We start from the raw sequence: 23,675 nt of genomic DNA on the forward strand, positions 1-23,675 counted from the left end.
GTGAATGAGTGAATAAGGAGTGAAAAAGGAGTGAATGAGTGAATAAGGAGTGAATGAGTGAATAAGGAGTGAAAAAGGAGTGAATGGGTGAATAAGGAGTGAATAAGGAGTGAATGAGTGAATAAGGAGTGAATAAGGAGTGAATGAGTGAATAAGGAGTGAAAAAGGAGTGAATTAGTGAATAAGGAGTGAATGAGTGAATAAGGAGTGAAAAGGAGTGAATGAGTGAATAAGGAGTGAATAAGGAGTGAATGGGTGAATAAGGAGTGAATAAGGAGTGAATGAGTGAATAAGGAGTGAATAAGGAGTGAAAAGGGAGTGAATGAGTGAAAAAGGAGTGAAAAAGGAGTGAATGAGTGAATAAGGAGTGAAAAAGGAGTGAATAAGGAGTGAATAAGGAGTGAATAAGGAGTGAAAAGGGAGTGAATGAGTGAAAAAGGAGTGAAAAAGGAGTGAATGAGTGAATAAGGAGTGAATAAGGAGTGAATAAGGAGTGAAAAGGGAGTGAATGAGTGAAAAAGGAGAGAAAAAGGAGTGAATATGGAGTGAATAAGGAGTAAATAAGGAGTGAATGAGTGAATAAGGAGTGAATAAGGAGTGAATGAATGAATGAATAAGGAGTGAATGAGTGAATAAGGAGTGAAAAAGGAGTGAATGAGTGAATAAGGAGTGAATAATGAGTGAATGAATGAATAAGGAGTGAATGAGTGAATAAGGAGTGAATAAGGAGTGAAAAAGGAGTGAATAAGGAGTGAATGAATGAATGAATGAATAAGGAGTGAATGAGTGAATAAGGAGTGAAAAAGGAGTGAATGAGTGAATAAGGAGTGAATAATGAGTGAATGAATGAATAAGGAGTGAATGAGTGAAAAAGGAGTGAAAAAGGAGTGAATGAGTGAATAAGGAGTGAAAAAGGAGTGAATAAGGAGTGAATAATGAGTGAATGAATGAATAAGGAGTGAATGAGTGAATAAGGAGTGAAAAAGGAGTGAAAAAGGAGTGAATGAGTGAATAAGGAGTGAAAAAGGAGTGAATAAGGAGTGAATAAGGAGTGAATGAGTGAATAAGGAGTGAAAAAGGAGTGAATGAGTGAATAAGGAGTGAATAGGGAGTGAATGAGTGAATAAGGAGTGAATAATGAGTAATTAAGGAGTGAATGAGTGAATAAGGAGTGAATAATGAGTAATTAAGGAGTGAATGAGTGAATAAGGAGTGAATAAGCTCCACCAGGACCATGGAGAGCTCCAGCTCCACCAGACTGAACCGGTCCTGATCTCAGTCGTTTCTCGTTTCTCGTTTCTTTTTTTCACTGTACTGTATAAACAGTTCATACTTTGTAATTATTATATATTTTTTAACCCTCCCCTGCATGTGTGTAATTTTACTGCTGCCAACAAAATAAAGGATTATCTTATTTTATCAAGGAGTGAATAAGGAGTGAATAAGGAGTGAATAAGGAGTAAATAAGGAGTGAATGAGTGAATAAGGAGTGAATAAGGAGTAATAAGGAGTGAATAAGGAGTGAATGAGTGAATACGGATTGAATAAGGAGTGAAAATGGAGTGAATGAGTGAATAAGGAGTGAAAAGGAGTGAAAAAGGAGTGAATAAGGAGTAAATAAGGAGTGAATGAGTGAATACGGAGTGAATAAGGACTGAATGAGTGAATAAGGAGTGAATAAGGACTGAATGAGTGAATAAGGAGTGAAAAAGGAGTGAATGAGTGAATAAGGAGTGAATGAGTAAATAAGGAGTGAATAAGGAGTGAATGAGTGAATAAGGAGTGAAAAAGGAGTGAATGAGTGAATAAGGAGTAAATAAGTGAATGAGAATAAATAATGAGTGAATAAGGAGTGAATGAGTGAATAAGGATTGAATAAGGAGTGAATAAGGAGTGAAAAAGGAGTGAATGAGTGAGTAAGGAGTGAATAATGAATGAATGAGTGAATAAGGAGTGAATAAGGAGTGAAAAAGGAGTGAATGAGTGAATAAGGAGTAAATAAGTGAATGAGAATAAATAATGAGTGAATAAGGAGTGAATGAGTGAATAAGGAATGAATAAGGAGTGAATAAGGAGTGAAAAAGGAGTGAATGAGTGAATAAGGAGTAAATAAGGAGTGAATGAGTGAATAAGGAGTGAATAATGGGTGAATGAATGAATACGGAGTGAATGACTGAATAAGGAGTGAAAAAGGAGTGAAAAAGGAGTGAATGAGTGAATAAGGAGTGAAAAAGGAGTGAATAAGGAGTGAAAAAGGAGTGAATGAGTGAATAAGGAGTGAATAAGGAGAGAAAAAGGAGTGAATATGGAGTGAATAAGGAGTAAATAAGGAGTGAATGAGTGAATAAGGAGTGAATAAGGAGTGAATGAATGAATGAATAAGGAGTGAATGAGTGAATAAGGAGTGAAAAAGGAGTGAATGAGTGAATAAGGAGTGAATAATGAGTGAATGAATGAATAAGGAGTGAATGAGTGAATAAGGAGTGAAAAAGGAGTGAAAAAGGAGTGAATGAGTGAATAAGGAGTGAATAAGGAGTGAAAAAGGAGTGAATAAGGAGTGAAAAAGGAGTGAATTAGGAGTGAATGAGTGAATAAGGAGTGAAAAAGGAGTGAAAAAGGAGTGAATGAGTAAATACGGATTGAATAAGGAGTGAAAAAGGAGTGAATGAGTGAATAAGGAGTGAAAAGGAGTGAATGAGTGAATAAGGAGTGAATAATGAGTGAAAAGGGAGTGGATGAGGAGTGAATTAGTGAAAAACGAGTGAATAAGGAGTGAATAAGGAGTGAAAAAGGAGTGAATGAGTGAATAAGGAGTGAATGAGTGAATAAGGAGTGAAAAAGGAGTGAATGAGTGAATAAGGAGTGAATAGGGAGTGAATGAGTGAATAAGGAGTGAATAAGGAGTAAATAAGGAGTGAATGAGTGAATAAGGAGTGAAAAAGGAGTGAAAAGGGAGTGAATGAGTGAATAAGGAGTGAAAAAGGAGTGAATAAGGAGTGAAAAAGGAGTGAATGAGTGAATAAGGAGTGAATAAGGAGAGAAAAAGTAGTGAATATGGAGTGAATAAGGAGTAAATAAGGAGTGAATGAGTGAATAAGGAGTGAATAAGGAGTGAATGAATGAATGAATAAGGAGTGAATGAGTGAATAAGGAGTGAAAAGGAGTGAATGAGTGAATAAGGAGTGAATAATGAGTGAATGAATGAATAAGGAGTGAATGAGTGAATAAGGAGTGAAAAAGGAGTGAAAAGGAGTGAATGAGTGAATAAGGAGTGAAAAAGGAGTGAATAAGGAGTGAATAAGGAGTGAATGAGTGAATAAGGAGTGAAAAAGGAGTGAATGAGTGAATAAGGAGTGAATAGGGAGTGAATGAGTGAATAAGGAGTGAATAATGAGTAATTAAGGAGTGAATGAGTGAATAAGGAGTGAATAAGCTCCACCAGGACCATGGAGAGCTCCAGCTCCACCAGACTGAACCGGTCCTGATCTCAGTCGTTTCTCGTTTCTTTTTTTCACTGTACTGTATAAACAGTTCATACTTTGTAATTATATATATTTTTTAACCCTCCCCTGCATGTGTGTAATTTTACTGCTGCCAACAAAATAAAGGATTATCTTATTTTATCAAGGAATTAATAAGGACTGAATAAGGACTAAGGAGTGAATAATGACTGAATAAGGAGTAAATAAGTGAATAAGAGTAAATAAGGAGTAATAAGGAGTGAATAAGGAGTGAATGAGTGAATAAGGAGTGAATGAGTGAATAAGGAGTGAAAAAGGAGTGAATGAGTGAATAAGGAGTGAATGAGTGAATAAGGAGTGAATAAGGAGTGAATGAGTGAATAAGGAGTGAATAAGGACTGAATGAGTGAATAAGGAGTGAAAAAGGAGTGAATGAGTGAATAAGGAGTGAAAAAGGAGTGAATGAGTGAATAAGGAGTGAAAAAGGAGTGAATGAGTGAATAAGGAGTGAAAAAGGAGTGAATAAGGAGTGAATAAGGAGTGAATGAGTGAATAAGGAGTGAATAAGGACTGAATGAGTGAATAAGGAGTGAAAAAGGAGTGAATGAGTGAATAGGGAGTGAATGAGTAAATAAGGAGTGAATAAGGAGTGAATGAGTGAATAAGGAGTGAAAAAGGAGTGAATGAGTGAATAAGGAGTAAATAAGTGAATGAGAATAAATAATGAGTGAATAAGGAGTGAATGAGTGAATAAGGATTGAATAAGGAGTGAAAAAGGAGTGAATGAGTGAGTAAGGAGTGAATAATGAATGAATGAGTGAATAAGGAGTGAAAGGGGAGTGAAAAGGGAGTGAATGAGTGAATAAGGACTGAAAAAGGAGTGAATAAGGAGTGAATATGGAGTGAATAAGGAGTAAATAAGGAGTGAATGAGTGAATAAGGAGTGAATAATGGGTGAATGAATGAATACGGAGTGAATGAGTGAATAAGGAGTGAAAAAGGAGTGAGAAAGGAGTGAATGAGTGAATAAGGAGTGAAAAAGGAGTGAATAAGGAGTGAAAAAGGAGTGAATGAGTGAATAAGGAGTGAATAAGGAGAGAAAAAGGAGTGAATATGGAGTGAATAAGGAGTAAATAAGGAGTGAATGAGTGAATAAGGAGTGAATAAGGAGTGAATGAATGAATGAATAAGGAGTGAATGAGTGAATAAGGAGTGAAAAAGGAGTGAATGAGTGAATAAGGAGTGAATAATGAGTGAATGAATGAATAAGGAGTGAATGAGTGAATAAGGAGTGAAAAAGGAGTGAAAAAGGAGTGAATAAGTGAATAAGGAGTGAAAAGGAGTGAATAAGGAGTGAAAAAGGAGTGAATAAGGAGTGAAAAAGGAGTGAATTAGGAGTGAATGAGTGAATAAGGAGTGAATAAGGAGAGAAAAGGAGTGAATATGGAGTGAATGAGTGAATAAGGAGTGAATAAGGAGTGAAAAGGAGTGAATAAGGAGTGAAAAAGGAGTGAATTAGGAGTGAATGAGTGAATAAGGAGTGAAAAGGAGTGAAAAGGAGTGAATGAGTAAATACGGATTGAATAAGGAGTGAAAAAGGAGTGAATGAGTGAATAAGGAGTGAAAAAGGAGTGAATGAGTGAATAAGGAGTGAATAATGAGTGAAAAGGGAGTGGATGAGGAGTGAATTAGTGAAAAACGAGTGAATAAGGAGTGAATAAGGAGTGAAAAAGGAGTGAATGAGTGAATAAGGAGTGAATGAGTGAATAAGGAGTGAAAAGGAGTGAATGAGTGAATAAGGAGTGAATAGGGAGTGAATGAGTGAATAAGGAGTGAATAAGGAGTAAATAAGGAGTGAATGAGTGAATAAGGAGTGAAAAAGGAGTGAAAAGGGAGTGAATGAGTGAATAAGGAGTGAAAAGGAGTGAATAAGGAGTGAAAAGGAGTGAATGAGTGAATAAGGAGTGAATAAGGAGAGAAAAAGGAGTGAATATGGAGTGAATAAGGAGTAAATAAGGAGTGAATGAGTGAATAAGGAGTGAATAAGGAGTGAATGAATGAATGAATAAGGAGTGAATGAGTGAATAAGGAGTGAAAAAGGAGTGAATGAGTGAATAAGGAGTGAATAATGAGTGAATGAATGAATAAGGAGTGAATGAGTGAATAAGGAGTGAAAAAGGAGTGAAAAGGAGTGAATGAGTGAATAAGGAGTGAAAAAGGAGTGAATAAGGAGTGAATAAGGAGTGAATGAGTGAATAAGGAGTGAAAAAGGAGTGAATGAGTGAATAAGGAGTGAATAGGGAGTGAATGAGTGAATAAGGAGTGAATAATGAGTAATTAAGGAGTGAATGAGTGAATAAGGAGTGAATAAGCTCCACCAGGACCATGGAGAGCTCCAGCTCCACCAGACTGAACCGGTCCTGATCTCAGTCGTTTCTCGTTTCTTTTTTTCACTGTACTGTATAAACAGTTCATACTTTGTAATTATATATATTTTTTAACCCTCCCCTGCATGTGTGTAATTTTACTGCTGCCAACAAAATAAAGGATTATCTTATTTTATCAAGGAATTAATAAGGACTGAATAAGGACTAAGGAGTGAATAATGACTGAATAAGGAGTAAATAAGTGAATAAGAGTAAATAAGGAGTAATAAGGAGTGAATAAGGAGTGAATGAGTGAATAAGGAGTGAATGAGTGAATAAGGAGTGAAAAAGGAGTGAATGAGTGAATAAGGAGTGAATGAGTGAATAAGGAGTGAATAAGGAGTGAATGAGTGAATAAGGAGTGAATAAGGACTGAATGAGTGAATAAGGAGTGAAAAAGGAGTGAATGAGTGAATAAGGAGTGAAAAAGGAGTGAATGAGTGAATAAGGAGTGAAAAAGGAGTGAATGAGTGAATAAGGAGTGAAAAAGGAGTGAATAAGGAGTGAATAAGGAGTGAATGAGTGAATAAGGAGTGAATAAGGACTGAATGAGTGAATAAGGAGTGAAAAAGGAGTGAATGAGTGAATAGGGAGTGAATGAGTAAATAAGGAGTGAATAAGGAGTGAATGAGTGAATAAGGAGTGAAAAAGGAGTGAATGAGTGAATAAGGAGTAAATAAGTGAATGAGAATAAATAATGAGTGAATAAGGAGTGAATGAGTGAATAAGGATTGAATAAGGAGTGAAAAAGGAGTGAATGAGTGAGTAAGGAGTGAATAATGAATGAATGAGTGAATAAGGAGTGAAAGGGGAGTGAAAAGGGAGTGAATGAGTGAATAAGGACTGAAAAAGGAGTGAATAAGGAGTGAATATGGAGTGAATAAGGAGTAAATAAGGAGTGAATGAGTGAATAAGGAGTGAATAATGGGTGAATGAATGAATACGGAGTGAATGAGTGAATAAGGAGTGAAAAAGGAGTGAAAAAGGAGTGAATGAGTGAATAAGGAGTGAAAAAGGAGTGAATAAGGAGTGAAAAAGGAGTGAATGAGTGAATAAGGAGTGAATAAGGAGAGAAAAAGGAGTGAATATGGAGTGAATAAGGAGTAAATAAGGAGTGAATGAGTGAATAAGGAGTGAATAAGGAGTGAATGAATGAATGAATAAGGAGTGAATGAGTGAATAAGGAGTGAAAAAGGAGTGAATGAGTGAATAAGGAGTGAATAATGAGTGAATGAATGAATAAGGAGTGAATGAGTGAATAAGGAGTGAAAAAGGAGTGAAAAAGGAGTGAATAAGTGAATAAGGAGTGAAAAGGAGTGAATAAGGAGTGAAAAAGGAGTGAATAAGGAGTGAAAAAGGAGTGAATTAGGAGTGAATGAGTGAATAAGGAGTGAATAAGGAGAGAAAAAGGAGTGAATATGGAGTGAATAAGGAGTGAATAATGAGTGAATGAATGAATAAGGAGTGAATGAGTAAATACGGATTGAATAAGGAGTGAAAAAGGAGTGAATGAGTGAATAAGGAGTGAAAAAGGAGTGAATGAGTGAATAAGGAGTGAATAATGAGTGAAAAGGGAGTGGATGAGGAGTGAATTAGTGAAAAAGGAGTGAATAAGGAGTGAATAAGGAGTGAAAAAGGAGTGAATGAGTGAATAAGGAGTGAATGAGTGAATAAGGAGTGAAAAAGGAGTGAATGAGTGAATAAGGAGTGAATAGGGAGTGAATGAGTGAATAAGGAGTGAATAAGGAGTAAATAAGGAGTGAATGAGTGAATAAGGAGTGAAAAAGGAGTGAAAAGGGAGTGAATGAGTGAATAAGGAGTGAAAAAGGAGTGAATAAGGAGTGAAAAAGGAGTGAATGAGTGAATAAGGAGTGAATAAGGAGAGAAAAAGGAGTGAATATGGAGTGAATAAGGAGTAAATAAGGAGTGAATGAGTGAATAAGGAGTGAATAAGGAGTGAATGAATGAATGAATAAGGAGTGAATGAGTGAATAAGGAGTGAAAAAGGAGTGAATGAGTGAATAAGGAGTGAATAATGAGTGAATGAATGAATAAGGAGTGAATGAGTGAATAAGGAGTGAAAAAGGAGTGAAAAAGGAGTGAATGAGTGAATAAGGAGTGAAAAAGGAGTGAATAAGGAGTGAATAAGGAGTGAATGAGTGAATAAGGAGTGAAAAAGGAGTGAATGAGTGAATAAGGAGTGAATAGGGAGTGAAAAAGGAGTGAATGAGTGAATAAGGAGTGAAAAAGGAGTGAATAAGGAGTGAATAAGGAGTGAATGAGTGAATAAGGAGTGAAAAAGGAGTGAATGAGTGAATAAGGAGTGAATAGGGAGTGAATGACTGAATAAGGAGTGAATAATGAGTAATTAAGGAGTGAATGAGTGAATAAGGAGTGAATAATGAGTAATTAAGGAGTGAATGAGTGAATAAGGAGTGAATGAGTGAATAAGGAGTGAAAAAGGAGTGAAAAAGGAGTGAATGAGTGAATAAGGAGTGAAAAAGGAGTGAATAAGGAGTGAATAAGGAGTGAATGAGTGAATAAGGAGTGAAAAAGGAGTGAATGAGTGAATAAGGAGTGAATAGGGAGTGAATGACTGAATAAGGAGTGAATAATGAGTAATTAAGGAGTGAATGAGTGAATAAGGAGTGAATAATGAGTAATTAAGGAGTGAATGAGTGAATAAGGAGTGAATAATGAGTAATTAAGGAGTGAATGAGTGAATAAGGAGTGAATAAGCTCCACCAGGACCATGGAGAGCTCCAGCTCCACCAGACTGAACCGGTCCTGATCTCAGTCGTTTCTCGTTTCTCGTTTCTTTTTTTCACTGTACTGTATAAACAGTTCATACTTTGTAATTATTATATATTTTTTAACCCTCCCCTGCATGTGTGTAATTTTACTGCTGCCAACAAAATAAAGGATTATCTTATTTTATCAAGGAGTGAATAAGGACTGAATAAGGAGTGAATAAGGAGTAAATAAGGAGTGAATGAGTGAATAAGGAGTGAATAAGGAGTAATTAAGGAGTGAATGAGTGAATAAGGAGTGAATAAGCTCCACCAGGACCATGGAGAGCTCCAGCTCCACCAGACTGAACCGGTCCTGATCTCAGTCGTTTCTCGTTTCTTTTTTTCACTGTACTGTATAAACAGTTCATACTTTGTTATTATATATATTTTTTAACCCTCCCCTGCATGTGTGTAATTTTACTGCTGCCAACAAAATAAAGGATTATCTTATTTTATCAAGGAATTAATAAGGACTGAATAAGGAGTAAATAAGTGAATAAGAGTAAATAAGGAGTAATAAGGAGTGAATAAGGAGTGAATGAGTGAATACGGATTGAATAAGGAGTGAAAAAGGAGTGAATGAGTGAATAAGGAGTGAATGAGTGAATAAGGAGTGAATGAGTGAATACGGATTGAATAAGGAGTGAAAAAGGAGTGAATGAGTGAATAAGGAGTGAAAAAGGAGTGAATGAGTGAATAAGGAGTGAAAAAGGAGTGAATGAGTGAATAAGGAGTGAATGAGTGAATACGGATTGAATAAGGAGTGAAAAAGGAGTGAATGAGTGAATAAGGAGTGAATGAGTGAATAAGGAGTGAATGAGTGAATACGGATTGAATAAGGAGTGAAAAAGGAGTGAATGAGTGAATAAGGAGTGAATAAGGACTGAATGAGTGAATAAGGAGTGAAAAAGGAGTGAATGAGTAAATAAGGAGTGAATGAGTGAATACGGATTGAATAAGGAGTGAAAAAGGAGTGAATGAGTGAATAAGGAGTGAAAAAGGAGTGAATGAGTGAATAAGGAGTGAAAAAGGAGTGAATGAGTGAATAAGGAGTGAATGAGTAAATAAGGAGTGAATGAGTGAATAAGGAGTGAAAAAGGAGTGAATGAGTGAATAAGGAGTGAATGAGTGAATAAGGAGTGAAAAAGGAGTGAATGAGTGAATAAGGAGTGAATGAGTGAATAAGGAGTGAAAAAGGAGTGAATGGGTGAATAAGGAGTGAATAAGGAGTGAATGAGTGAATAAGGAGTGAATAAGGAGTGAATGAGTGAATAAGGAGTGAAAAAGGAGTGAATGAGTGAATAAGGAGTGAATAAGGAGTGAAAAAGGAGTGAATGAGTGAATAAGGAGTGAAAAAGGAGTGAATGAGTGAATAAGGAGTGAATGAGTGAATAAGGAGTGAAAAAGGAGTGAATGGGTGAATAAGGAGTGAATAAGGAGTGAATGAGTGAATAAGGAGTGAATAAGGAGTGAAAAAGGAGTGAATGAGTGAATAAGGAGTGAATAAGGAGTGAAAAAGGAGTGAATGAGTGAATAAGGAGTGAAAAAGGAGTGAATGAGTGAATAAGGAGTGAATGAGTGAATAAGGAGTGAAAAAGGAGTGAATGGGTGAATAAGGAGTGAATAAGGAGTGAATGAGTGAATAAGGAGTGAATAAGGAGTGAATGAGTGAATAAGGAGTGAAAAAGGAGTGAATTAGTGAATAAGGAGTGAATGAGTGAATAAGGAGTGAAAAAGGAGTGAATGAGTGAATAAGGAGTGAATAAGGAGTGAATGGGTGAATAAGGAGTGAATAAGGAGTGAATGAGTGAATAAGGAGTGAATAAGGAGTGAAAAGGGAGTGAATGAGTGAAAAAGGAGTGAAAAAGGAGTGAATGAGTGAATAAGGAGTGAAAAAGGAGTGAATAAGGAGTGAATAAGGAGTGAAAAGGGAGTGAATGAGTGAAAAAGGAGAGAAAAAGGAGTGAATATGGAGTGAATAAGGAGTAAATAAGGAGTGAATGAGTGAATAAGGAGTGAATAAGGAGTGAATGAATGAATGAATAAGGAGTGAATGAGTGAATAAGGAGTGAAAAAGGAGTGAATGAGTGAATAAGGAGTGAATAATGAGTGAATGAATGAATAAGGAGTGAATGAGTGAATAAGGAGTGAATAAGGAGTGAAAAAGGAGTGAATAAGGAGTGAATGAATGAATGAATGAATAAGGAGTGAATGAGTGAATAAGGAGTGAAAAAGGAGTGAATGAGTGAATAAGGAGTGAATAATGAGTGAATGAATGAATAAGGAGTGAATGAGTGAAAAAGGAGTGAAAAAGGAGTGAATGAGTGAATAAGGAGTGAAAAAGGAGTGAATAAGGAGTGAATAATGAGTGAATGAATGAATAAGGAGTGAATGAGTGAATAAGGAGTGAAAAAGGAGTGAAAAAGGAGTGAATGAGTGAATAAGGAGTGAAAAAGGAGTGAATAAGGAGTGAATAAGGAGTGAATGAGTGAATAAGGAGTGAAAAAGGAGTGAATGAGTGAATAAGGAGTGAATAGGGAGTGAATGAGTGAATAAGGAGTGAATAATGAGTAATTAAGGAGTGAATGAGTGAATAAGGAGTGAATAATGAGTAATTAAGGAGTGAATGAGTGAATAAGGAGTGAATAAGCTCCACCAGGACCATGGAGAGCTCCAGCTCCACCAGACTGAACCGGTCCTGATCTCAGTCGTTTCTCGTTTCTCGTTTCTTTTTTTCACTGTACTGTATAAACAGTTCATACTTTGTAATTATTATTTATTTTTTAACCCTCCCCTGCATGTGTGTAATTTTACTGCTGCCAACAAAATAAAGGATTATCTTATTTTATCAAGGAGTGAATAAGGAGTGAATAAGGAGTGAATAAGGAGTAAATAAGGAGTGAATGAGTGAATAAGGAGTGAATAAGGAGTAATTAAGGAGTGAATGAGTGAATAAGGAGTGAATAAGCTCCACCAGGACCATGGAGAGCTCCAGCTCCACCAGACTGAACCGGTCCTGATCTCAGTCGTTTCTCGTTTCTTTTTTTCACTGTACTGTATAAACAGTTCATACTTTGTTATTATATATATTTTTTAACCCTCCCCTGCATGTGTGTAATTTTACTGCTGCCAACAAAATAAAGGATTATCTTATTTTATCAAGGAATTAATAAGGACTGAATAAGGAGTAAATAAGTGAATAAGAGTAAATAAGGAGTAATAAGGAGTGAATAAGGAGTGAATGAGTGAATACGGATTGAATAAGGAGTGAAAAAGGAGTGAATGAGTGAATAAGGAGTGAATGAGTGAATAAGGAGTGAATGAGTGAATACGGATTGAATAAGGAGTGAAAAAGGAGTGAATGAGTGAATAAGGAGTGAATAAGGACTGAATGAGTGAATAAGGAGTGAAAAAGGAGTGAATGAGTGAATAAGGAGTGAATGAGTAAATAAGGAGTGAATGAGTGAATACGGATTGAATAAGGAGTGAAAAAGGAGTGAATGAGTGAATAAGGAGTGAAAAAGGAGTGAATGAGTGAATAAGGAGTGAATGAGTGAATAAGGAGTGAATGAGTGAATAAGGAGTGAAAAAGGAGTGAATGAGTGAATAAGGAGTGAATGAGTGAATAAGGAGTGAAAAAGGAGTGAATGAGTGAATAAGGAGTGAATGAGTGAATAAGGAGTGAAAAAGGAGTGAATGGGTGAATAAGGAGTGAATAAGGAGTGAATGAGTGAATAAGGAGTGAATAAGGAGTGAATGAGTGAATAAGGAGTGAAAAAGGAGTGAATGAGTGAATAAGGAGTGAATGAGTGAATAAGGAGTGAATAAGGAGTGAAAAAGGAGTGAATGAGTGAATAAGGAGTGAAAAAGGAGTGAATGAGTGAATAAGGAGTGAATGAGTGAATAAGGAGTGAAAAAGGAGTGAATGGGTGAATAAGGAGTGAATAAGGAGTGAATGAGTGAATAAGGAGTGAATAAGGAGTGAATGAGTGAATAAGGAGTGAAAAAGGAGTGAATGAGTGAATAAGGAGTGAATGAGTGAATAAGGAGTGAAAAAGGAGTGAATGAGTGAATAAGGAGTGAATAAGGAGTGAATGGGTGAATAAGGAGTGAATAAGGAGTGAATGAGTGAATAAGGAGTGAATAAGGAGTGAAAAGGGAGTGAATGAGTGAAAAAGGAGTGAAAAAGGAGTGAATGAGTGAATAAGGAGTGAAAAAGGAGTGAATAAGGAGTGAATAAGGAGTGAAAAGGGAGTGAATGAGTGAAAAAGGAGAGAAAAAGGAGTGAATATGGAGTGAATAAGGAGTAAATAAGGAGTGAATGAGTGAATAAGGAGTGAATAAGGAGTGAATGAATGAATGAATAAGGAGTGAATGAGTGAATAAGGAGTGAAAAAGGAGTGAATGAGTGAATAAGGAGTGAATAATGAGTGAATGAATGAATAAGGAGTGAATGAGTGAATAAGGAGTGAATAAGGAGTGAAAAAGGAGTGAATACGGATTGAATAAGGAGTGAAAAAGGAGTGAATGAGTGAATAAGGAGTGAATAAGGACTGAATGAGTGAATAAGGAGTGAAAAAGGAGTGAATGAGTGAATAAGGAGTGAATGAGTAAATAAGGAGTGAATGAGTGAATACGGATTGAATAAGGAGTGAAAAAGGAGTGAATGAGTGAATAAGGAGTGAAAAAGGAGTGAATGAGTGAATAAGGAGTGAATGAGTGAATAAGGAGTGAATGAGTGAATAAGGAGTGAAAAAGGAGTGAATGAGTGAATAAGGAGTGAATGAGTGAATAAGGAGTGAAAAAGGAGTGAATGAGTGAATAAGGAGTGAATGAGTGAATAAGGAGTGAAAAAGGAGTGAATGGGTGAATAAGGAGTGAATAAGGAGTGAATGAGTGAATAAGGAGTGAATAAGGAGTGAATGAGTGAATAAGGAGTGAAAAAGGAGTGAATGAGTGAATAAGGAGTGAATGAGTGAATAAGGAGTGAATAAGGAGTGAAAAAGGAGTGAATGAGTGAATAAGGAGTGAAAAAGGAGTGAATGAGTGAATAAGGAGTGAATGAGTGAATAAGGAGTGAAAAAGGAGTGAATGGGTGAATAAGGAGTGAATAAGGAGTGAATGAGTGAATAAGGAGTGAATAAGGAGTGAATGAGTGAATAAGGAGTGAAAAAGGAGTGAATGAGTGAATAAGGAGTGAATGAGTGAATAAGGAGTGAAAAAGGAGTGAATGAGTGAATAAGGAGTGAATAAGGAGTGAATGGGTGAATAAGGAGTGAATAAGGAGTGAATGAGTGAATAAGGAGTGAATAAGGAGTGAAAAGGGAGTGAATGAGTGAAAAAGGAGTGAAAAAGGAGTGAATGAGTGAATAAGGAGTGAAAAAGGAGTGAATAAGGAGTGAATAAGGAGTGAAAAGGGAGTGAATGAGTGAAAAAGGAGAGAAAAAGGAGTGAATATGGAGTGAATAAGGAGTAAATAAGGAGTGAATGAGTGAATAAGGAGTGAATAAGGAGTGAATGAATGAATGAATAAGGAGTGAATGAGTGAATAAGGAGTGAAAAAGGAGTGAATGAGTGAATAAGGAGTGAATAATGAGTGAATGAATGAATAAGGAGTGAATGAGTGAATAAGGAGTGAATAAGGAGTGAAAAAGGAGTGAATAAGGAGTGAATGAATGAATGAATGAATAAGGAGTGAATGAGTGAATAAGGAGTGAAAAAGGAGTGAATGAGTGAATAAGGAGTGAATAATGAGTGAATGAATGAATAAGGAGTGAATGAGTGAAAAAGGAGTGAAAAAGGAGTGAATGAGTGAATAAGGAGTGAAAAAGGAGTGAATAAGGAGTGAATAAGGAGTGAAAAGGGAGTGAATGAGTGAAAAAGGAGAGAAAAAGGAGTGAATATGGAGTGAATAAGGAGTAAATAAGGAGTGAATGAGTGAATAAGGAGTGAATAAGGAGTGAATGAATGAATGAATAAGGAGTGAATGAGTGAATAAGGAGTGAAAAAGGAGTGAATGAGTGAATAAGGAGTGAATAATGAGTGAATGAATGAATAAGGAGTGAATGAGTGAATAAGGAGTGAATAAGGAGTGAAAAAGGAGTGAATAAGGAGTGAATGAATGAATGAATGAATAAGGAGTGAATGAGTGAATAAGGAGTGAAAAAGGAGTGAATGAGTGAATAAGGAGTGAATAATGAGTGAATGAATGAATAAGGAGTGAATGAGTGAAAAAGGAGTGAAAAAGGAGTGAATGAGTGAATAAGGAGTGAAAAAGCAGTGAATAAGGAGTGAATAAGGAGTAAATAAGGAGTGAATGAGTGAATAAGGAGTGAATAAGGAGTAATTAAGGAGTGAATGAGTGAATAAGGAGTGAATAATGAGTAATTAAGGAGTGAATGAGTGAATAAGGAGTGAATAAGCTCCACCAGGACCATGGAGAGCTCCAGCTCCACCAGACTGAACCGGTCCTGATCTCAGTCGTTTCTCGTTTCTTTTTTTCACTGTACTGTATAAACAGTTCATACTTTGTAATTATTATATATTTTTTAACCCTCCCCTGCATGTGTGTAATTTTACTGCTGCCAACAAAATAAAGGATTATCTTATTTTATCAAGGAATTAATAAGGACTGAATAAGGACTAAGGAGTGAATAATGACTGAATAAGGAGTAAATAAGTGAATAAGAGTAAATAAGGAGTAATAAGGAGTGAATAAGGAGTGAATGAGTGAATACGGAGTGAATGAGTGAATAAGGAGTGAAAAAGGAGTGAATGAGTGAATAAGGAGTGAATAAGGAGTGAATGAGTGAATAAGGAGTGAATAAGGAGTGAATAAGGAGTGAATGAGTGAATAAGGAGTGAATGAGTGAATAAGGAGTGAAAAAGGAGTGAATGAGTGAATAAGGAGTGAATAAGGAGTGAATGAGTGAATAAGGAGTGAAAAAGGAGTGAATGAGTGAATAAGGAGTGAATGAGTGAATATGGAGTGAATAAGGAGTGAATGAGTGAATAAGGAGTGAATAAGGAGTGAATGAGTGAATAAGGAGTGAATGAGTGAATAAGGAGTGAATGAGTGAATAAGGAGTGAATAAGGAGTGAATGAGTGAATAAGGAGTGAATGAGTGAATAAGGAGTGAATGAGTGAATAAGGAGTGAATGAGTGAATAAGTGAATAAGGAGTGAATGAATGAATAAGGAGTGAATGAGTGAATAAGGAGTGAATGAGTGAATAAGGAGTGAATAAGGAGTGAATGAGTGAATAAGGAGTGAATAAGGAGTGAATGAGTGAATAAGGAGTGAAAAAGGAGTGAAAAAGGAGTGAAAATGAGTGGATAAGGAGTGAAAAATGAGTGAAAAAGGAGTGAATAAGGAGTGAATGAGTGCATAAGGAGTGAATGAGTGAATAAGGAGTGAAAAAGGAGTGAAAATGAGTGAATAAGGAGTGAATAAGGAGTAAATAAGGAGTGAAAAGGGAGGGAATAAGGAGTGAATGAGTGAATAAGGAGTGAATGAGTGAATACGGATTGAATAAGGAGTGAATAAGGAGTGAATAAGGAGTGAATGAGTCAATAAGGAGTGAAAAAGGAGTGGATGAGTCAATAAGGAGTGAAAAAGGAGTGGATGAGTGAATAAGGAGTGAAAAAGGAGTGAATGAGTGAATAAAGAGTGAAAAAGGAGTGAATGAGTGAATAAAGAGTGACTAAGGAGTGAATGAGTGAATAAGGTGTGGAAAAAGGAGTGAATAAGGATTGAAAAAGGAGTGAATGAGTGAATAAGGAGTGAAAAAGGAGTGAATAAGGAGTTAATAAGGAGTGAATGAGTGAATAATGAGTGAATAAGGAGTGAATTAGTGAAAAAGGAGTGAATAAGGAGTGAATGAGTGAATTAGGAGTAAATAAGGAGTGAATAAGGAGTGAATGAGTGAATAAGGAGTGAATGAGTGAATAAGGAGTGAATGAGTGAATACGGATTGAATAAGGAGTGAAAAAGAGAGAGAGTTCCTTCAGGACCATGGAGAGCACCAGCTCCATCAGACTTATGAAATGCAAATACTGTAGAATAGTTTTATTATAATTTGATACATGTCTTTTGTTAATTATTCTGGTTTAAATAAGACAGGAGGAAGTTATTGATGAGAAGCAAGGATTAAATGTTTTCTTTTCCCTCTCACTTTCGAGTGTTAATGAATTAATTTGATTATTGAACCGCACGTTTACTGTTAAAGGTATTTGCTTAATCTTCTGTTGCACGTAGGTCACAATAACATGTATTTACATCCGCGCTGCTGGTTCATGTTGTCACATGTGTCATCAGCGGGAGAGTCGTGACGTCTGGAGACAGAAACACGCGGATCTGATGGGTGTTTGTGCGTGGAAACACACACGCGTGGACCCTCCTCCCGTCTGCGCCTGCGCAGCAGCGCAGCAGCAACACGTTGATCCACTGCGGGCTCCCGGAGCGCGTCTCCTCCGAACTTCCTCCCGTTCCACGTCCCGCACGATCCTCCAGGAACTTACCAGCTCCACAGGAACCTGTTGTCGCATCTCTTCTGGAGTATTTCTGCTTCTTCTTTCCTTTTCTTCCATCTGACGGAGGAATAACAGAATAAAAATGCAAAAGCGGGTTTGTGTGTCACGCAGCTCTGCGCATCTTGCGGGTTTTTCTGATTCTGATTCTGATTCCTGATTCCTGACCCTCCCATCATCACAAAGCGACTCAGCACATTTGGATTCTGGATGTTTGCGGGGCTGAATTGGCAGGAAAATGATTGCTATTAATAGAAAATGGCAGCTAAATTCAGATTTAAGAGATTTGTCTGAGAGCTGAAGAAATGCCGGACACGTCCCGCTGCTGCTGCTGGAGGATTTTTAATCATTTTAATCACAGAAGAGACAAAAGTTAAAGTGGAGGGAAGGGTTGGAGGAGAGAAAAACATCATCCATCCATCATTCATCCTGCGGGTTTGTGGTTCTGATTCCTCTCCTCCGCGACACTCCCATCATCACAAAGCGACTCAGCACATTTGGATTCTGCGTGAGGAGGTTTGATGTTTGCGGGGCTGAATTCAGAGATTCCTCTTTGCTATTAATAGAAAATGGCAATTAAAAGGGAAACGAAATCAAAATAAGGAGATTTGTCTGAAACCTGAAGACATGCCGGACACGTCCCGCTCTTGGGGGATTTTTTAATCATTTTAATCCAAGCAGAGACAAAGTTAAAGTGGATTCTCGAGGAATAAAGAGAAAACATCTTTCCTTTGGGTGATTTATCAAGTTTGGGAGCTTCATTTCGGCGGAGCCGCCGGTGGTTGATGGCTTTGCGCACCGGCGGGACTTGGGTTTGGGTCGTGCGGGTTTTGCGCAGGGTCTCCCGGCTGCAGATTTCCTTCTTTCCCCGGGATCCGGGCTCCTTTTATCCCCGGGATCCGTCCTCTTTTCCCCGGGATTCAGGCTCCTTTCCCCGGGATTCAGGCTCCGTTCCCCGGGATCAAGTCCCCCGGAGCTCCGGAGCGCATCTCCAGGGCGCATCATCCTCCCTTTTCCCCGGGATCCGGGCTAATTTTTTCCCCGGGATCCAGGCTCGTTTTCCCCCGGATCCAGGCTCCCTTTTACCCCGGGATCCGAGCTCCTTTCCCCGGGATTTCATTCTCCGGAGCTCCGGAGCGCATCTCCAGGGCGCATCGTCCTCCTTTTTTCCCCGGGATTCAGGCTCCTTTCCCGGCATCACCTCCTCCAGAGCTCCGGAGCGCACCTCCAGGGCGCATCCTGTTTTTTTTTTTTAATTTCAAAGCAGGGACAGTTGCACAATAAAAACATTAATCTTTTGCAATAGAGAACATGCATTGTGCCAGGTTGTAGCAACTTCACCGTTTCCCACCTGTAGTCCCTGCAGGGTTGTTTGCAGGTTGATGGAATAAATAAAATAATCCTGCGACCTCCCGCGGACTCCGAGGGGACATGAAACCCTCGGCCACCGGTTTTTCTTCGTCTCTCCTTCGGCCATGAAGAGGCAGAACGTGCGCACGCTGTCGCTGATCGCCTGCACGTTCACGTACCTGCTGGTGGGCGCCGCCGTGTTCGACGCGCTGGAGTCGGACCAGGAGCTGCGGGAGAAGGAGACGCTGGACGGCGAGGAGCGGCGGCTGCAGGGCAAGTACAACATCAGCGCGGAGGATTACCGGCGGCTGGAGAGCCTGATCCTGGAGGCCGAGCCGCACCGCGCCGGCGTGCAGTGGAGGTTCGCGGGCTCCTTCTACTTCGCCATCACGGTCATCACAACCATCGGTAAGAGCAGAGTTAAAGTGGATTAAAGCTGTGTGACCGGCGGCTGGCTGGTCACGCTGGACCAGTGTGTGTGTAAAGTTTCTGAGCAACATGTTGCAACATTCTGTCAGGTATCAGAGTATCAGGAGAAAAACAAAAATAATATTTTAGAGGAGGAAGATTTTTGTTTCATTGTGCACTTCGAGAAAAAAGTCGAAATGTCGAGAAAAAAGTCGAAATGTCGAGAAAAAAGTGGAAATGTTGAGAAAAAAGTAGAAATGTCGAGAAAAAAGTGGAAATGTTGAGAAAAAAGTCGAAATGTCGAGAAAAAAGTGGAAATGTTGAGAAAAAAGTCGAAATGTCGAGAAAAAAGTCGAAATGTCGAGAAAAAAGTCAAAATGTCAAGAAAAAAAGTCGAAATTTCGAGAAAAAAGTCAAAATGTCGAGAAAAAAGTAGAAATGTCGAGAAAAAAGTCAAAATGTCGCGAAAAAAGTCTAAATGTCGAGATTAATGTTGAAGTACAATTTCGCGAAAAAAGTCGCAATTTCGAGAAAAAAGTGGAAATGTTGAGAAAAAAGTCGAAATGTCGAGACAAAAGTCTAAAATATTATATTAAGGACAGCTCCAGCACCTTTAGGTGCTGAAAGGACAGCTCCAGGTGCTGAAAGGACATCTCTAGGTGCTGAAAGGACAGCTCCAGGTGCTGAAAGGACAGCTCCAGCACCTTTAGGTGCTGAAAGGACAGCTCCAGGTGCTGAAAGGACAGCTCCAGCACCTTTAGGTGCTGAAAGGACAGCTCTAGGTGCTGAAAGGACAGCTCCAGGTGCTGAAAAAAGCTAAAACTTCGTGAATAAAGTCAAAATGTCGAGAAAAAAAGTCGAAATTTCGAGAAAAAAGTCAAAATGTCGAGAAAAAAAGTGGAAATGTTGAGAAAAAAGTCGAAATGTTGAGATTAATGTTGGAGTACAATCTCGCGAAAAAAGTCAAAATGTCGAAAAAAAAGTCGAAATGTTGAGAAAAAAGCCAAAACTTCGTGAATAAAGTCAAAATGTCGAGAAAAAAAAGTCGAAATTTCGCGAAAAAAGTCGAAATGTCGAGAAAAAAGTCGAAATGTTGAGAAAAAAGTCAAAATTAAGTGAAAAAAGTCTAAAATATTATATTAAGGACAGCTCCAGCACCTTTAGGTGCTGAAAGGACAGCTCTAGGTGCTGAAAGGACAGCTCCAGCACCTTTAGGTGCTGAAAGGACAGCTCCAGGTGCTGAAAGGACAGCTCCAGCTGCTGAAAGGACAGCTGTACGTGCTGAAAGGACAGCTCTAGGTGCTGAAAGGACAGCTCTAGGTGCTGAAAGGACAGCTCTAGGTGCTGAAAGGACAGCTCCAGGTGCTGAAAGGACAGCTCCAGGTGCTGAAAGGACAGCTGAAAAGTTGAAATAATACATTCAATTCAATTCAATTTTATTTATATAGCGTCTAATAGGAATAGGAACTTCGAGTAAACCTGCACTCTGAGAACGGAGAGCTCTGCCAGGAACATAAGGCACTATCAGGTCTTGTAAATACTGCATATTTTTTATGTAAAAAAAATCTGAGTTGTTAAGAACAATTGAAATACTTTTTAAGGCAAATTTCAAAAGAACCACATCATTTAAACAGAACAAAACTGAAATAGTTTATTTCAACTTTTTCCCGAAATTGAACTTCAACATGATCTCGACATTTCCACTTTTTTCTCAACATTTCCACTTTTTTCTCTGCATTTTAACTTTTTTCTCGAAATTGCGACTTTTTTCGCAAAATTGTACTTCAACATTAACTTCATCACATACAGTTTAACAGAAACGTTGAATCTTTTTCCCAAAGACCACGTTGTTCCTAAAGTATCTTACATTGTTGACAGTTTGTTGAGGCCCCTGCTGTATATTTATATTTATACACATATATTTATACACATATATTTATATATTTATACACTTTTATGGAGAGAAACGCAGTGTTTTCCATCGGCAGGTCTGATCATGTGCAGGTTCAGAACATTCCGACCCTTCAGGGTCACATGGTTGTGATCGCTGCTGATCTGTTGACTCAGTACGGGGGGATGAGGGGAGGATGGGGAGGGATGGAGGGGATGGAGGGGTTAGGGGGGTGAACACATGAATCAGGCCTCAGTTTCCCTCCGTTTGCCAGGCAACGCTGGAGCAGACTGAGCAGCAGCAGCTCGGAGGATCTGATGTTGATTCTCTTCCCTGTAACGTCCTGCTCAGGTTCTGAGTGGATATGGGGGATTTCAGACTTCTGTTCTGCAACAACGGAGAATGTGACAATAATAATACGATTAATAATATCAATAACAATAATATAACATATTTTTTTTGAGTAGAACTATTTTTTTGAACATTCTCTTCACCTGGGATAAATGCAAATTTGACGACGCGACTCTTTTTCACATGTACTGTCTTTGCCCTCCATTAGAAGTTTTTTGGAATTAAGTTTTCCACACTCTCTCCAAAATTGGGAAGGGTAAACTAGTCCCAAACCCTACGACTGCTTAGTTCTTTGTTCGGGTGATTTTCTGCTGAGCGTCATGTGATCTGTTTCTCCTGTTTCTGGCCAGACGGCCGTTCTGCTCAGATGGAGGAGACGCCTCGTCTTTACGCCTCGTCTTTACGCCTCGTCTTTCTGCCTCGTCTTTACGCCTCGTCTTACTCTAGAGAAGAGAAGATTATCAATTAGAGGCTCAGAGGGGACATTTTATGAGTAAAAAAAACTCTTTGTTTGTAAAACTCTTTAGTTTGTAGTTTGTATGTGGCCTGACAGATTTGAAGAAAAGATGGCTGTATTTATGTTGCTTCTTTTTTTTTTAATTTTTTTTTTTTACCTTGTCTGCACATATTAATGATTGATACCATGACGGTAGAAACTAAAGGCATATATATGTGCATTATTACTATATTTAATATATATACATAGCTAAGCTAAGCTACCGCTACCTAACCCCAAAAACTAGAGAGCAAGCATGCAGGTGAACAAGCCAATGTATATGTGTGAGTGTGTGTGTGTGTGTGTGTGTGTGTGTGTGTGTGAGTGTGTGTGTGTGTGTGCGTGTGTGTGTGTGTGTGTGTGTGTGTGTGTGTGTGTGTGTGTGTGTGTGTGTGTGTGTATGTGTGTGTGTGTGTGTGTATGTGTATGTATATGATCATGCGTGCGTGCGTGCGTGCGTGTGTATGCGTGCGTGTGCGTGTGCGTGTGTGTATGTGTGTGTGTGTGCGTGTGTGTGTGTGTGTGTGCGTGCGTGTGTGTGTGTGTGTGTGTGTGTGTGTGTGTGTGTGTGTGTGAGTGTGTGTGTGTGTGTGTGTGCGTGCGTGCGTGTGTGTGTAATAATCCAAACAAAGCTCCACCTGAAGTGTTTATGTTGCTTCTTTAATTGCGTCTCTTCGGGTCCAACTATGTCTCATCTTTGCAAACTCTCTGTTGTGGAAAAACGTATTAACATCTCTGGATAATATGTTTAAAACACATATACATTTGATACAGAGAACTTTATTTTACAGAGCCATGGTTAAAAAAGTCACAATGTCGTGAAAAAAGTCGAAATGTGAAAAAAGTCGAAATGTTGAGACAAAAGTCTAAAATATAATATTAAGGACAGCTCCAGCACCTTTAGGTGCTGAAAGGACAGCTCCAGGTGCTGAATAAAGTCAAAATGTCGAGAAAAAAAGTCTAAATGTTGAGAAAAAAGTCGAAATGTTGAGAAAAAAGCCAAAACTTCGTGAATAAAGTCAAAATGTTGAGAATAAAATTTGAAATTTCGCGAAAAAAAGTCGATATGTTGAGAAAAAAGTCGAAATTTAGTGAAAAAAGTCGAAAATATTATATTAAGGACAGCTCCAGCACCTATAGGTGCTGAAAGGACAGCTCCAGGTGCTGAAAGGACAGCTCTAGGTGCTGAAAGGACAGCTCTAGGTGCTGAAAGGACAGCTCCAGCACCTTTAGGTGCTGAAAGGACAGCTCCAGGTGCTGAAAGGACAGCTCCTTTAGGTGCTGAAATCAGGTGAAAATTGTTGTTTTTTCCAGTGATGAGTCTTGTTTTAAGTGTAATGACATTTTTTTTGACTAAACATGAGACATTTTAACTAGAAATAAGACAAATATTCTTGGTAAGATTTTGAGTTTTTGCAGTGTGGCGACCCTTTTTGACTTATATAGATTATTCCGTGAGAGAGTGAACACGGTGGAAACTTGAGGTTTGAGAAGCTCAAAGTTTAGATATTAATACGCCAACTTTGTTTTCCTCTTTTTGTGTGCCTTTTATTTAACATCTTTAAAGATTTGTGGGGGTTGGTGGGGTCACTGTTCTACCTCAACAATCTATTTTCTTTTTCTCGTCAATATGTTTTATAAGATAACACAATTTTTAACCATCTGAACCTTCAGTGGGGGATTTTAGTTTTTGTTATAGTTGTGATTTACATTCTCAATGTAACATTGTTACTTTTATAATCATTGGGTAAAATCATAATAAAAAAGATTTGAAACAGAAATAAGTAGCAGATCCAGGAAACATACACAATAATGATTCCTAAAGTCCTCAGTGAATCCAACATTCCAGTTCCCAGGAACTCCAACACTTTGACAAATGTATCTGTAAAAAGGCTCGTCTGATCAATAATTCCAGAGAAATATAGTCGTTATCAACGACTTCCATAAATGTGTTGATGAGGTTTTTCTCTCA

The 23,675-nt window shown here is 38.0% G+C and overlaps 1 protein-coding gene across 1 annotated transcript in view; it reads left to right on the plus strand.

The window, feature by feature from the left end:
- The first annotated feature begins 18,682 nt into the window (after positions 1 to 18,682).
- Positions 18,683 to 23,675, plus strand: part of kcnk9 (potassium channel, subfamily K, member 9) — a 95,792-nt gene continuing 90,799 nt past the window's right edge. The window contains exon 1 of the mRNA XM_061742259.1: positions 18,683 to 18,965. Within this exon, the coding sequence (XP_061598243.1) occupies positions 18,683 to 18,965 (283 nt within the window). The remainder of the gene's footprint in view (positions 18,966 to 23,675) is intronic.

Source organism: Cololabis saira, chromosome 15, assembly GCF_033807715.1.
Source record: "Cololabis saira isolate AMF1-May2022 chromosome 15, fColSai1.1, whole genome shotgun sequence".
Classification (NCBI taxonomy): Eukaryota; Metazoa; Chordata; class Actinopteri; order Beloniformes; family Belonidae; genus Cololabis; species Cololabis saira.